Source organism: Miscanthus floridulus, chromosome 8 (genome assembly GCF_019320115.1).
Source record: "Miscanthus floridulus cultivar M001 chromosome 8, ASM1932011v1, whole genome shotgun sequence".
Classification (NCBI taxonomy): domain Eukaryota; kingdom Viridiplantae; phylum Streptophyta; class Magnoliopsida; order Poales; family Poaceae; genus Miscanthus; species Miscanthus floridulus.
The window spans coordinates 222,522,051-222,536,629 of NC_089587.1; the positions used below are offsets into that span (position 1 = coordinate 222,522,051).

Genomic DNA, 14,579 nt, shown 5'->3' on the forward strand with positions numbered 1-14,579 from the left:
CTGCTCCAGAGACACTCGATCTTGGTGAGACATTATCACGTTTTGAGGTTCACCTACTTCTAGGTCTTATAGCAAACACATGTGTCGAGACGTTTTGATTTTTCTAGATACATTACTTACAATATATCTATATGTAGTATATGTCTAAGTGCATAGCAAAGGATTTGTATCTAAAAAAGTCAAAATGTCTTGCAATTTAAAATAAAGATAGTACTAGTGAACTGTACCAAAAGACAAAGGGAGTATTAGTGAACACTGAACACTACCAAAAGGCTGGATACTATGCTGTATATGGACTTTCATATTTGCATTCCGCCGAATGAAAGACCCAATATGGAGTAAACTGCATTGTATCCTGAGTTCTTAACAGTTTGTTTATGATATTCAAAACTTATCAACCGTGCGAGCAACAGTTAAAATCATCCTAATTTATCCCGGCTAACTCGGTGGGGTGGAATAATCTTAGTTGTTCCTGATATGTGCCTCATATAAAGCCGTACACATATCGCCCGTACAATTAAGTAATCATCATATATACATACATGATAGAGCAAAAAATTAAATATTTAATAATCTTGCTTAACCTAAATACAACATGTGGTAGTTGTTCGGCTGATGGTTTCTGCAGCTAATAAGCTGGTTGAAACTGTTTTGTTGTGAGAGAAAAATATTATACCATAGCTGATAAGTTTAAGCGAACAGGGCGGTGAACCCAACGGCTATCCTACCATCCTCCTGCCATCCTCGGCCTCTAGGGTGAGAGAGGAGAGATAAGGAAGAGGGAAGGCAAAGAAAAGAGATGTCGAGTTAACATGTGGATCATACATACCATAGTCTATGTGAACAAGTAAATTAACATTACAAATTGATCGTACCTCAACTGGTTAGGTTACTTGTGGTTTAAATTATCCATACAATGGTAAACGTTGTCATAATGATGAGTGTTTGAACATGTATAAATATCTTCGTACGTACTATATACCATATAATTCGCCAAACAACAAGCAAATTAACGTCAAATATGGATATATTTTAGTAACATTTTAAAATTTCGGAATATAAATACTACTCTGTTCCAAACTCGATAACCTTTCGCCGGCCACGTGCTACGGAAGCCCAGAAGAAACCAGCCGCCGCCTCAGCACTGGCCGACTCTTGGCTGGCGGCTATCGCGACTTCGCGAGGCGTGGAGCGCACGCGGGTCACCGGGCGGCGCTGCAGCAGCCGCGCAGGGGGCGGCGCCGGTGAGCAGCAGCGCGGCGCGCAGGCGGGGCGCGGCAAGCCGCACGCAACAGCGGCACAGGAGCAGGCGGGCGCCGGGCAGCGGCAGCCGCGCAGGCCGCAGGGGGCGGCGCTCCGTTGAACCACGGCGGCGCAGACAGGGTGTGCCGGTGCGGCAAGCCGGCAACAGGGCAGCAGAGCAGAGCACCCAGCCGGCAACGGAGGAGCAGAGCAGCGACAGGCTAGGTTCTAGGTATAACCCCTATTGCCCCTAAATCCCTAATAAAAGTCATTCAAATGTTCTCTGCGATTGTGATTTATGAGTCGAATGATTGAACATTTAATTAGCAGATTTAGAATTTTAGATTGTTATTTGTGAAGACCTGAAAAGTGAAAATGTCTAAAAGAACTTTGCACACATATTTTTCGAACCCAAGCGATGCTCTAGTGGTACAAGTACAACTCCTGTATTTTTCGAACCCTGTATTTTAGATAAAAGGTTGTGGATCAAATACAATGCATGTTGATGCGGTGGTGCCTTGCTATTGTTAAGTGCCCTGTTATGATTAGTCAACTTCTTTAAAAAGTGCTTGAACTATATTAATGCAATTTCTGTAATTAACTCCTATTTTATTTTACTTGATAATATTTCACTGAGCACTAGAAACACATAAAAAAAGGGCGTACCCAGTGCAGAGAGCTCCCGCTCTGTGCGGGGTCTGAGGAAGGGTGTTAGTGGCAAGCCTTACCCTCGCCTGTGCAATACGAGGAAACCGCGACTTGAACCCGGGACCTTCCGGTCACAGGCGGTAAGACTCTACCGCTTGCACCAGGCCCACCCTTCTAGAAACACATAATTTTACATAAAGGATCTGCTAAGATGGATAGACAAATATCGATCCTAGCATATTACATGTGCTCCTTTTCTATCTAGTTATTAATTTGAGCACTAATTGCTCTTAACTCTGAAGTATTGCATTTTCACATGAAAATATGGTATAAAAATTGGACATGTAATATATAGCCATCTGTTGCACATATGCATAAGGATGATTGTTGCTAACTAATGGCTGCCGCCGCCGCAGCCGTTGCGCCGATGGCGGCCTCCGGCCCGCCGCTCGAAGACTGCCTCCGCCTCCTCCGCGGTGAGCGCGACGAGCAGAAGCTGGCGGGCCTGCTCGTCGCCGCCAACATCTGCCGCGCGGGCGACTCCAACGCCGTCGCCAAGGTCTACCGCGCCGTTGGGCCCCGCTTCCTCCGACGCCTCCTCAGCACTGGTAAGAGACACATCTAGAAGTGCGCCTCATGGTTGTCTGGTGGGGAGGTCAGTGGCTTATCGAGTTCTGCTTCGTTGGCGCAGGGTTGGGGAAAGTGGAGGGCGGGAAGGAGGAGGAGCGAGAGGCATACCTGCGGCTCGCCGTCACCGTGCTCGCAGGGCTCGCGCGCGTCCCGGAGGTTGCGGCCGACGAGGGGATCGTTTCCACTGTGCCCCTAGTCGCCGAGGTTATCACCAAATCGTAAGAAATTTGCTCTCTGTGCTTCTGATGCTTCATACTTAGTACTAACGTAGCAGTACACGTGAAACATTTTTATTAGTATTTTGCAATCCCTGCTAGTTGAATAGACACATGTATCCTGTTTTGAATCTGTTAAGAGCTGAGGCCAACCATTTTGCTATCACTAACTACTTTTAATGCTGTGCTCGTGTTGCATATTTGCTTATGATTGTAGCTATGTCGTGTGCTGCAGGACCGATCCAGCAATCACTGAAGAATGCTTTGAACTTCTGTCACTTATAGCAATAGCTTCTGAAGATGGGGCATACAAGTTTTGTGAGCCTGGTGTAATAGACATGATCTTCCTTCAAATCTTAAGCTTAACAGATGGTATTAAATTTTCTTGCCTGTATCTTGTTGTCAATTTCATTTCTAAACTGCGGTGTTAGCACTGATGCTTTAGATGCAGATCTTAGCTGGCATATTTTAAATTTGTGCATCTTGATGGGTGCTTTTGTTACTCTGTTTTTGAAACGTGGACTTGAAAGCTTGCCTAAGTGACAAACTCGCATAGCCTGGCATATTTTAAATTTGTGCATCTTGATGGGTGCTTTTGTTACTCTGTTTTTGAAATGTGGACTTGAAAGCTTGCCTAAGTGACAAACTCGCATAGCCTAATGAATTCGGTCTTAGCTAGTGTTTAGCAGTTGTGCTGTGGGTTCATGAATAACAATTTGTTGGGTCATAACTTGTGAAAAGGGATTACTATTTTGTTTGTTTAATTGGTGTTCAATATAGTTTGATGCTTAGTTTCTTATATGGTTTTCTTGATTATATTGTTTGTAGGTTCTAAGTGCGTAGAACTTGCCATTAACCTAATGCAGTTACTAGTTCATAAACTCAAAGTTGACACTATGAGTGTGGAGAAACTGCAAGGCATGACTAGCATGGTATGATTGATGTACCGGAATGTTTTACATGAATCTTCCTGCATTTTTTGTTTCACCATTCCTAAACTGATCTGATGATTTGATCACCAATTTTCAATGCAATTCAGGTGACTTGCCTTGCCAGGCTTTTTGCTGTTCTCCATACCGCAGTTAAATTTCATGCCCTGCACATGCTTACCACCCTCCTGTCCCAAAAAGAATCTGTAAGGATTACCCTTCCCTTGTTTTATTTCAAGAGTGTTAAACATTTTGTTATGCATGATATTTGATCAATTCCTCCCAATGATTTTTCTTTAATCCTTTATGTTTGTTTTGTTGTTGGAACGCTAAAGCCACTTCATGATTCTTTGAGATCAATACCGGCATCAATTTGGGAATCTCACATTCGAGTTGGAATCACTGCCATTCTCCAAAATCGTGTTGGTATGTCCAGGCCTCATATTTATAAATGATAACATTTTTTTTTTGGCAAAAACATTATAGGTTTTGTAATGAGGTGTTTTCTTCATGGATGAAGGCAATAATGCTAATATGTGCCACTTTGTTTCAAGAGCACCATACCTTGATTTATGCTTAGCTACCCATATGTTATCTTGGAATTGTTTGTTTCTTCTGTTTATTTGACTACCTACGGGCCAGTTTGGTAGCGCTCCAAAGCAACTCCCCGTCCCTCTAGCTCCTGCTCCTAGCCGCTCTTGGTCCCCGCATAAACTGTTTGGTAGAACTTTTCGTCGCTCCATCTGCATGCGACAGCGGCATGGAGTCAGCACACCACCGGGTCGGCAGCGTCAAATCAAGTTCCTCCTTGCATGGATCGGAGTTAGCCACCGGCGAATTGTGCTCCTCCCACGAATCATGGTCATCCAGCTGTGAATCGGCAGAGAAGGGCGGTGGGGGAGGCCGAATCAGTGGGGGAGGAGGGTGGCGTGGGAGACGGAGAAGGGAGGGAGAGAAAGGCGGTTGGGGAGGCGAGGTGAGGCGAGTGGTGGGGTAGCGGAGAAGGACGATGGGAGCAGAGCAGAGTGTGGTGAGAGGGCCTTTTCTGCTCCCCACCCATGGCACAAAACGGCAAGAGAACTTCATGCGTGGAGCGGGCAGGAGCAGCGGTGTTTGGGAGCACTCCGCCCGAATCTCATGGAGCGGAGCGCTGCCAAATTTGGCCCTATTGTATGAGGAATGAGTGGCGTACTGAAGGGTACAGGAGTGTAACCTAACCATGCTAGTATATTCTTTCTTTTTGAGATGCTCATGATGTTAAAATGTTTTTGTTGCTGTTCAGTATCCTCTGAAAAGCTGCATGCTCTTCTTCTGGCGGAGTGCATGATGTCCATACTAGGCGAGGATTGGTTGTCAGAAGATTTTGAAGTCCAGGATAACCAAAATGTGTTGCCTGTTGACAAGTAAGTTTCACATATCTCCTGTATTTATTGGGATGTTCCTGTAATTTTCCATAACAATATGTGATTTTCTACAGATTTGTATTGCTTGTCCTGGAATCCGCAAGGGTTGAAGTGGCAGTCCTACTAAATGAGCTTGCTTATCTGAAGTACGAGTCGTCAAAAACTTCTCAGACAGATGAAGCCGTCAGTCAGAAACAGAGAAACCTGGCTATACTATTTTCATTAATAGAAAGAATAATCAAAATGATATCAAATGCCAGTAGTGGTGAAGGTATGTTTCAATTCTCTTGTCTACTTTTGTTCCATGGGCATCAAACCAGGAAGCTTAGAGTCTGTGTATTTTCTCTGTCAGTGCAATCCAATGATGATAATTCTCCATTTCTGCATCACTAGTCTTCGATAATGCCATTCCATGTACAGAACACACATCAGCATGGAGATGTATGTGCTGATGCAGCACTCTTAAGGAAATCTGAACATTGGGAAAACATTTCCTTGAAGTGCTAAATGTTTTGGCAAAATGATCAGGCCACTGCATGCCAGTCACCACTCACCAGGCAGGCTCATTTGATAACACATTCAATAGTAAAATGGTTATTAGTTCAGTGATTTACGTTATCTACTTTGGGCTCGAAATTTTTTAGTGGTATATGAGTATCAACTATCTGTTGTATTTAGCAATTTAGTTATGTTTCCAAATTGCCCAAACTTCTAGAATACAGTGGCACTAATTTTTGGCATTGCTAGCATCTAAGCTTTTGGGGGTGAAGTTTTATCATTTCCCTTATATTTCCTAATTCGTTACCTTGAGCTTTCTGTTTCTCCTATCTTTCTGTCGAAGTCGGGAGTCATCTCAATGGCTCATAGAAAGTCTACTAAGATAGTAAACTGTATGCAGGTGCACCAATTCAGACCATCCGTGAAAGTACCATAATGCAGGCCATTACGGGATTAAATGAGACAATCAGTTTAGTCTTAGACTTTCTGCAGGACGCAAAGGTACATATTGTTATCAACCAAATGTAACATTCGTATTGTAAGATAATAATATCTTGAAGATGAAAATGTGACAGGATCATGGTCAACAGAAAGGTGATGATCTTTTGGCAGCTGCAAGAATAGTAGGAAGGTGTGCTGCTTGCTCATCTTATTATTCTTTGAGAATTCATGTATCCTTATGTTCCTCAGTTAGTAAATAATTGCTCCTTATCTGTAGCAATTGAACACAACATGCTGTTCAGGGCCCTTTGGTTGTGACTTCAAAGAAACACTAGTTCATCTTCCTGCCCATACTGCTTGTAATGAATTGTGTATATGTTTTATAACATTATCAACAAAGTTGGCTTTCCTATTATAAAAGCTAAGCTGGTTTTCATCGTTTTGAACAAACGTGTACAGTTTGTCCAATTCATTTTTGTCCATGTGCACAATGTACATAATCTGTTAACCCAAGAGCATCTTCAATAGTTCAATGTCAAAGCGTCCAGATCAAGCTTCTGTACAACGTATTTTCCTCGATTTCAATATCACATCTATGTGTTACTCTGTTGCAGTTATCTGGCAGAAGCACCATATGCCTGCAAGGAGAAGACCGGAAATCTATTGGAATTTATCTTTTCTATAGAAGGTCAAGATGAATCAAGGTTGCTTCTTCTTTATTTTGTGCTCACCAGGTGTATATATACATCTTCTTTCATGATGCAAAATATTGATGGTATAGAGTTCTATTCTTGCAACAGCCCCTTCTATTCTATTTGCTTCATGCTTCCAATGCTATCCCAAATAACAATGGAGGTTGATGGATGTAAAACTTTGGCATCATTTGGCGGCTATAAAGCAGTAAGTAGAATTGTTTCTTTTTCAACTTTCTAAAGCTTGATTACTAATTCCATTTGTATTTGTTCCTCAAATGAATTTATCTTCCTAGTCAGCTTACTTTGTTTTGCTTGTTCATTGGTAAGTAGGTGCTTTCTTGTTTTTGCCTGCATATTACCATCAGTATGTAAAAGCTGCGTGACCTCTGTTTCAAGATGAACATGGAACAGAGATCTCCAGAACCAATGTCTAGCGATTAGAATGATTTATATTATTTTATGGAACTTTATGACTCTAGTGGCTTGTAGCCCTGTAAAGCCAATCAATGTTAATGTGATGTTTAATTGTTTATTGATTGGCATGAACACATGAGATTGCAGTTAACTTCTCAACTATTAACAGAGACATCTTGTTCAGCATAATTAGCACTGTGTATGCTGGGACATGAACAGCTGTCTGTATTTCTCACTTTCTCTGCAGGTTATAGATTGCCTTGTTAAAATGACTGAGCAGGATGGAATGATGATTGACAATGGTAGCATGTTTTTGGCATCTGACACCATCATAAATTTCATGTCTAATGTAAGTAACTTGATTTTCTGAAAGGTCATTTTTTTGCATGCCATGGGAAAATTAATATTTTTTCGGTATTTTTGTAGAGGAAGAGTGTCCATATTCCAGTGGATCCTCGTTTCATTCGCCTCCTAAAGGCACTTGTTACATGGGCTGGTATGCTTTAACTTCTTTTCATCTTGCTTAAACATGTATGATGTATCTTTGTGCATCATAGACTAGATGATACCACCCTCTGTCCCAAATTATAGGTCGTTTTGGTTTTTCTAGATACATAGCTTTTGCTATGCATTTAGATATATGATATTGTCTAGATACATAACAAAAGTTGTGTATCAAGAAAAGCCAAAACGATCTATAAATTAGAACGGAGGGAGTACAATTCTGTGAGGTCGTTGCTAGCCTGTAGTCGTTTCTGTGTTCTGTTCTGGCAACTTCATCACTTTGGTTTAACTGCACAAAAAGAAACCTTGACCACATTATGGCATTATGTTTAATGGATGACTATAACTTGTCAGCACCTAAGGTATGCACCAACATTATAATCTGGAACTAGGCAGACTTCATGAATTATTTTCTTTCTTGGCTCATACAGTCAGATTATCATATCATGAAATTCATGTGCTTCGATCACTGCCTGTAGTGACTTGTGAGAAACCTGTCATCTTTCTCTATATGTGGTGCTGGAATGATAACTTATCCACACCTATTAATTATTAATTAACATACTAATCAACAGCAAAATTATCCCATGTTTTTTTGGTGTTATTCATTTGTATCAGTCACTATATGTTATTGCTTATAGGAACCACAGATGCCTCATCAGTTACCATGACAGCATCCTGCTTATGTGCAATGCTGTTGGACTTGACATCAGAAGAGTTTCTATTGAGCTGCTCTCACTTTGATACCAAGACCCTTGGGAGTTTGTCTGAGCTCATTATCAGAAGTTTGCAGCAGGTTAATTTAATAGTCTTTATTTCGTATTTGGGACTCCTTTATTTATAGGGTGATTGTTCACTAGGACGAAGTTTTATGATACACCGAATATGCTGAATTGCTGATAATATGATGTAATGTACTGCAGGATATCCCTGATGATGACAGGGAACAATTCAACCAGAAGCAGATCATCGTATCAGGTAAACATGCTAATCTGTTGACTTAAAGTAAGCATTCAATGCACACAAACAAAATCTAATTTTACCCTTTTTTGGAGTATGTGGTGCAGGTTATAGGCGATGGGCTGATCGATTTCCACATGTTAAAAATGTTGTGGAGCAGCATGTATCCGTGTGATCATCTGCTACCCCCAGGAGCTTTTCTCCATGAATGTAAACCAGCAAACGGAAACCTGAGCGCAACTATGCCCATGCCCAGTTCTGATATTTGGTGGTTCATTCCCTTTACCTGATATTTGCCTGTGACCTGCTGCTGATGTTATTTTGGTTGTGGTATCTCGGCTCACAATAATTCAGCAATGGGGGAATGTTAGGTTAGCATAATTCTCCAGCGGCAGCTGATGAGGTACACCAATGTGGGTCAGAAAGATGGCATTGTTTATCTGGGTAATCCTCAGAAGCGAAGCAAGTCTGACGCTGGAATGCTTATGCACGAGAAGGAACAAGGCGGTTTGGGACTAGGTTCCCATCTCGCCTTCACCATTTCTCCATAGTAACATATTTTTTACATACAGAACGTCTATAACAGTACCAAGCTCAAATTTCACGGAAGGGGTTTTCATTTATGTTGTTTCGCATGTATAGCGAGATTATATTAAGGGCAATCCCATCTAGTCCACTAGTCCAGGATGGTCTGAAAAATATGCCTTTTTTTAGGCAAATCACGATACAGACGTAGAGCGCATGGAACTTAGGCCCCGTTTAGATGCCACCCAAAATTCAAAAATTTTCAAGATTTCTCGTCATATCAAATCTTGCGGCACATGCATGGAGCATTAAATGTAGGTAAAAAGAATAACTAATTGCACAGTTTGCCCGTAATTGGCGAGACGAATCTTTTAAGCCTAAATAGTCCATAATTGGACAATTTTTGCTAAATACAAACGAAAGTGCTACAGTAGCCAAAAACAAAAAAAAATCGCATCTAAACGGGGCCTTAGTTACCACTTGTGTTTTTGTTGTCGATGGGGAAGTCATCTATCATCCAAATAACGCTCTTGGAATAAATTCAGTAAATGTGAATACATCTGTCAAGTTGATGATTTGAACTCGAGTGGATCGGTTTTATCACGATGAACCTGGCAGCTTAACCTGAACGTTCAGTTGGCAAATATGGCTATCTATCTTCCTTGATAGTTGCATCGTCGAGGCGTCGATCCTCGATAGATATAGGATGGCATCGTAGTAGAGAAGCAGAGAATGTATAGAACTAGTAAACAACACGTCTCTATTTGGGAGGGAGCTGAGCTAGTAGGAACGAAACTCGCAAGTTGGGACATATATAAACGTCAAATCAAGGGACGTCTACCCGGGCAGCAAATCCATCGCCATCGGCCTTTTAATTAGTTTGGTGGTGATGATTTCAACGCACCGCGAAACACACGAGCGCCCACCGACGGAAGCTCGTGGGTTTATTATGTTTGGCGTTCGGATGGCGACATCTCCACATATCATATGTGACTGTGTGAGCAGCGGTAGAATCTGTGTTCAGATTTGATGGTTATTTTCACGCATACGTTTAGAATATGAATATCTACTTGTTGCCTCCGGGAAAAAAAAAATTGTCGTGCAAGCGCTGCAGCCGTAGGCCAATATGATTTTTTTAAGAAAAAGGGAAAAGTTGTTAAATGGAATGATTTGTGTGCCCACTTCTATGTTAAGATAAGACGATAAAGCAACTTTTGGTACTACTTTTAGCTCCGTTCGCGTGTCCTTAAACCCGGCTCGATCCGCTTCTTTTTCCATTTGAAACCGTGTTTTTCTCTCACAGATTCTTCTAGATTCCTCCAGATTTCTCCAAAATTCCTCCGAGCGAACGACGCCTCTGTGTGAAAGCTATTGAGATGTTCAAACCATAGGCCCCGTTTGTTTCGCTGAAAAAATAAACCGAAACACTGTTCTGGTTAATTTGTTGTGAGAAAAATATTGTTTCGACTGAAAAAAAAAATAAGCTGAAAAAGATGGATTATATGAGAAGTGAACAGGGCCATTGAGTGCTAATCTGGTGACGCAGTCCGCTCAATAATAATAATAGCAGTAGTAGTATTTGGGAGGCGTTTATCACTATCAAGGGGAGGTGAAGCAAAGCACCAACGTGAGTACGTGATGGCGCAAACGCGGCACCAGCAACCGGTTCGTTGGGTTGTCGCTTTGTTTATGTAACAGTTATTAAAAGTACACTGCTTCTATACATGTTGTACTACTGCTGCTATTCCTTGAGACTTGAATAAAAGTTGGTCTGTCACTCGCTATCCAACTCGAAATAATAAACGCATTTTGATCAGCAAAAAAGTCATGGAAAACAATTTTTGACCCACTAAAAAGTGAATATCTGAGTTGTTTTGAATTTAATTATGTTGATGTAATTTGAATAATAGTTGGTTAAACTTTATAAAATTGAACTTCTTTCGAATTTCAATACGAAATACACGATTATCATTTCAGAACAGAGCAAATGAATAACGCTGAACCCCAAGCCAATAATTTGTGTCGAACTCTTTTTCCTTTATTGTTTTTCGGACTACCCAATTTGCTTTGTACAAAAGGAGCCTGAGTTCACACGACTCGGTCCACGCGGCTAATCTATCTACTCGGCGGCCGGCAGGTGCACGCGGCCATCGATCGGATCAGCCGGACAACACGCCGCCGGCGACGGCGAGGTACTCGTGCGGCGCCTCCCGCCGCACACGCGCGGCTGCGGTCGCGGTCGCGCCGGCGCTGGTCCCCGCGGCGGCAACACCCCGAGTCCTCGCCGGCTTGGCGCGCCCCGCGCCCTCCTCGTCGTCGGGTTCCGTCGGCGGCAGCTCGGCGCGGCACATGGGGCAGGTGGCCCGGATCCCGAGCCAGGGCGCGATGCAGCCGTGGTGGTACCAGTGCGCGCAGGGCAGCCGCACGACGGCGTCCGCCGCGGCGATCTCCTCCGTGCACACCGCGCACACCGTGCCGGCCACCCCCGCGGGCGCCCGCACCGGCGGCGGCGCCTCCGCGCGGCGGCCACCGGAGGAAGAGGGGGAGGAGGGACCAGGAGGGTCGACGACGGGGAAGGACTCCTCGTCGACGTAGTCCACCACCAGCGGGTTCCGCCCGAGAATCGACGAGAGGAGGTACCTCGCCGTGATCCAGTCGCCGTCGTCCATGATTCCGATCGATGCCCACCCACCCACCCTGTCGTCGTCGCCTGCGCTGTGTCTCTCTCTGCACGTACTAGCACTAGCAATGGTGGTGGTAGACTGGTAGTAGTAGTATTCCTCTGCCCGCCTCCGTCTGTTAAATAGGAGTAGCAATCGCTTCGCTTTGCTCCCAGCCGCAGCAGGGCAGGGCAGGGCAGCAGTCGTTTTGTTGACGGTGCAGTGACGGGGACAGGGATGGCAGATAAGAATAAAGACTGGGTTGCCAACTTGCCTGCCTCACAGACGTGTCCTGACCAGGATAACTTTCAGCAGCACATGCACATGCACATCGGTTGGGGGCGGGAAAGACAGGCGGGAGCCCGGTTGGAGTAGCTATCCCGAGGGGAATTCCCTGTCCACCGCAATTCTGTGGGCTGCGAGGCCCGAGAGCGGATGTTCCATCTAGGCGTAAAGGTTTCGGTAATATAATTCTATGAAACCCGGTTGGGTACTTGGGTTAAATCCGTTATTGAGAATTTGTTAATGATTCAATGACTGTTTTCAAAAAAATAACTAATAACCGATCAAAATCGGTTTCGGTCAACCGCAAAACCCATTAAAATTTCTACAGGGGATAATGCAACAACATAATTGTGAAAAGCACCCAACAAATTATGCATCATGTGATGAAACAAAAGGAAAAGCAACAAAAGAATGCTTCTAACAAATATATTCTCATCAAAATACATTTAAATTTGCAAAATAGAGATACAATTTTAGTGATTAATACAATAGTCAAAAAGACATTCGGTTAATGCCGGTTTAAATCCAAATAAAACATAGTTATCGATATAGCCAAAGTCTTCATCAATAGATCACAAAAAAATTGATTAACATTTTTTTCGGTTAAACAAAAGGCACAGAATTAAGGAGCTCGGCCGTGCTCGAGTGCTCCGTGTCTGCGCCATCCGCATGCGACGGCAAGCGCAGGTCGAGCTTGGCCGCGCGCGAGCGCTCCGTCTCCGTCAGCAAGTGGAGCTCCGCCGTGCGGGAGCTCTGTCCAACACTGGTGGAGCTCATCCGCTCACGATCATGGACGAAAGTGAAGCGGCCGGTGACGATCACGGCACCGACTCCGACAGCATTCGGTACGTTCCAGACTCACTGGCCAGCGACACCTGTGTTCCAGATTCATTCGAGGACATCGAGGAAGAAGCTAGAATTGCTGCACATGTTGCTGCTGAAGCAGAAAAGGATGAGAAAGCCCTTGCGATTGTCCGTCCAATGATGTTTAAAATCATCTTCCCTAATTTTCCTGAACTACACAAGTGATGCGAAACGAGCAATGGTGTACTCTTGTTTTTTTTATCTAATCGATTACATGCAGTAGGAGTACATTTTTGTGAAACACTAAGCTATGCAGCGATGAAATTCACTGCATCTTGATAAATTTCCTTATCTACTTGTTGCCTTATTGGAAGTTGATGAATTCTCTCTAACGTTCCCTTCTTCATACGAGGGATAGCATAATGTTGCCCTCCTTTTGCACGCATAATCACTATCATGCACCCCTGCAGTGTTAGGAACACACGGTTTGACCTGTCCACCGGATATTCTAAATACGCTTTGATCACATTCGACTCAATTTCTTGGATGTTCGATGGAGATGACTTTTCAAACAATGCCTGCAGAGCTGAAAAAAAACCCAGATCCAAAATATTAAGATCCGGAGAGTTGGGTGGCTGACACATTTGCCGTATATCCCACCCATCTGCTTGTGCAGCGACAAAAATCTAGATCGTCAATTGCAATATGCGCTAGATAACTCTCCACGGAACCCCCGTATCAGCAGCGACGTACGGACTTCGTTACTCCCTCCTTCATCATGCCTGGAGCTGATCTTTCTAAGCACCTGGCATAGATGATCCTTTTTATGTCAGGAGGGTAGTGCCTCCTCCTCTTGATATTGTTAGGAATGCCTACACACACAAAAAAAAACATGCTCGTGTTCAAATAGCCGTACGTGCATGGGACATGCAGCAACAAAAACAAATGAGAAAAAAACAATGACGCCTGCATCAGAACGTCCATCGGGTACCAACCTGAATCGAATGCCACAAAATCAGCTTCATCGGCAGCGGCGTCATTTTGGTCCATGGCATGTGCACCGTTGTCCGTTTCTTCAGTTTGGTCCATGGCGTGTACACCATTGTCCGCTTCACCAGCTTCAGGTTGAGCCACGGCGTCTCCTTCGGCTCCAGCTTCATCCGTGCCATCAGCTGCGTCGTTGTCGCTCTCGTGGTCATCGCCATCACCTGCGATGGATGCCGTTGAACTATTACACTTGGAAAGGCACACATGGGAACACAATCGATATATAGAAACAGAAACCAGGAATGAGTACCTTCGTTGCCAGGGTCCCAAACGAAATCATAGTTCAAATCAAGTATGCCTCCTTCAAATTCCTCAATTTCATTCCAATCAATAGGCTGATTCAGATCTAGACCGGGCATTATGAGTAGAGGGAAGATTAGAGGAGTAAGATATGGTGTCCACTGTGAATAAGCATTCCCTGTATTTATAGGAGGAACATACCGGAGGCATAGGCCATGGCGCCACATGCAAATCAATTTCCATTAGCGCCAATGAAAATTTTGTAGGCGCCAACGGACAAAATGGGCACGCGCCAAGGAAGAAAATTTCGGTCATGCGAGAGAAATTAGCGCGCGCCGTGCATGCAGTTCCTTTGGCGCCCCAACGGAAAAAAAATCCATCTGCATGCAAGCAGGACGGAGCAAGGGAATAGTCCGATCGAGCCGTTGCTTTGGCGCGC

General features: G+C 43.8%; 2 protein-coding genes across 5 annotated transcripts; one reads left to right on the forward strand and one right to left on the reverse strand.

Moving 5' to 3' along the window:
* The first annotated feature begins 1,094 nt into the window (after nucleotides 1–1,094).
* Nucleotides 1,095–9,205, forward strand: LOC136478274 (uncharacterized). 4 transcript variants are annotated; one of them, XM_066476639.1, is made up of 18 exons: nucleotides 1,096–1,474; nucleotides 2,307–2,498; nucleotides 2,582–2,738; nucleotides 2,953–3,107; nucleotides 3,564–3,667; nucleotides 3,775–3,870; nucleotides 4,000–4,090; nucleotides 4,947–5,067; nucleotides 5,142–5,338; nucleotides 5,966–6,066; nucleotides 6,141–6,196; nucleotides 6,621–6,710; nucleotides 6,807–6,906; nucleotides 7,363–7,464; nucleotides 7,542–7,611; nucleotides 8,261–8,415; nucleotides 8,543–8,597; nucleotides 8,687–9,205. In XM_066476639.1, exons 2-18 carry the CDS (start codon nucleotides 2,318–2,320, stop codon nucleotides 8,752–8,754), a joined length of 1,899 nt encoding a protein of 632 aa, XP_066332736.1. In that variant the 5' UTR covers nucleotides 1,096–1,474; nucleotides 2,307–2,317; the 3' UTR covers nucleotides 8,755–9,205. The 4 variants fall into 4 exon arrangements, 3 of the variants coding, with proteins under 3 accessions (XP_066332736.1, XP_066332738.1, XP_066332737.1); XM_066476641.1 differs by having other exon boundaries at nucleotides 1,097–1,474; nucleotides 2,971–3,107; nucleotides 8,687–9,204; XM_066476640.1 differs by lacking the exon at nucleotides 1,096–1,474 and adding an exon at nucleotides 1,732–2,030.
* A 1,893-nt stretch (nucleotides 9,206–11,098) lies between these two features.
* Nucleotides 11,099–11,856, reverse strand: LOC136475102 (E3 ubiquitin-protein ligase CIP8-like). Its single transcript, XM_066472663.1, has one exon. It carries the CDS (start codon nucleotides 11,771–11,773, stop codon nucleotides 11,264–11,266), a length of 510 nt encoding a protein of 169 aa, XP_066328760.1. The 5' UTR covers nucleotides 11,774–11,856; the 3' UTR covers nucleotides 11,099–11,263.
* Nucleotides 11,857–14,579: the final 2,723 nt, after the last annotated feature.

Bases quoted from the DNA above. Each gene is read 5' to 3' on its own strand.
- LOC136478274 (XM_066476639.1), top strand. From the start codon at position 2,318: ATGGCGGCCTCCGGCCCGCCGCTCGAAGACTGCCTCCGCCTCCTCCGC. The intron at 4,091-4,946 runs GTATGTCCAGGC...GTTGCTGTTCAG, and splicing joins CATTCTCCAAAATCGTGTTG to TATCCTCTGAAAAGCTGCAT. The intron at 6,067-6,140 runs GTACATATTGTT...AAAATGTGACAG, and splicing joins ACTTTCTGCAGGACGCAAAG to GATCATGGTCAACAGAAAGG.
- LOC136475102 (XM_066472663.1), bottom strand. From the start codon at position 11,773: ATGGACGACGGCGACTGGATCACGGCGAGGTACCTCCTCTCGTCGATT.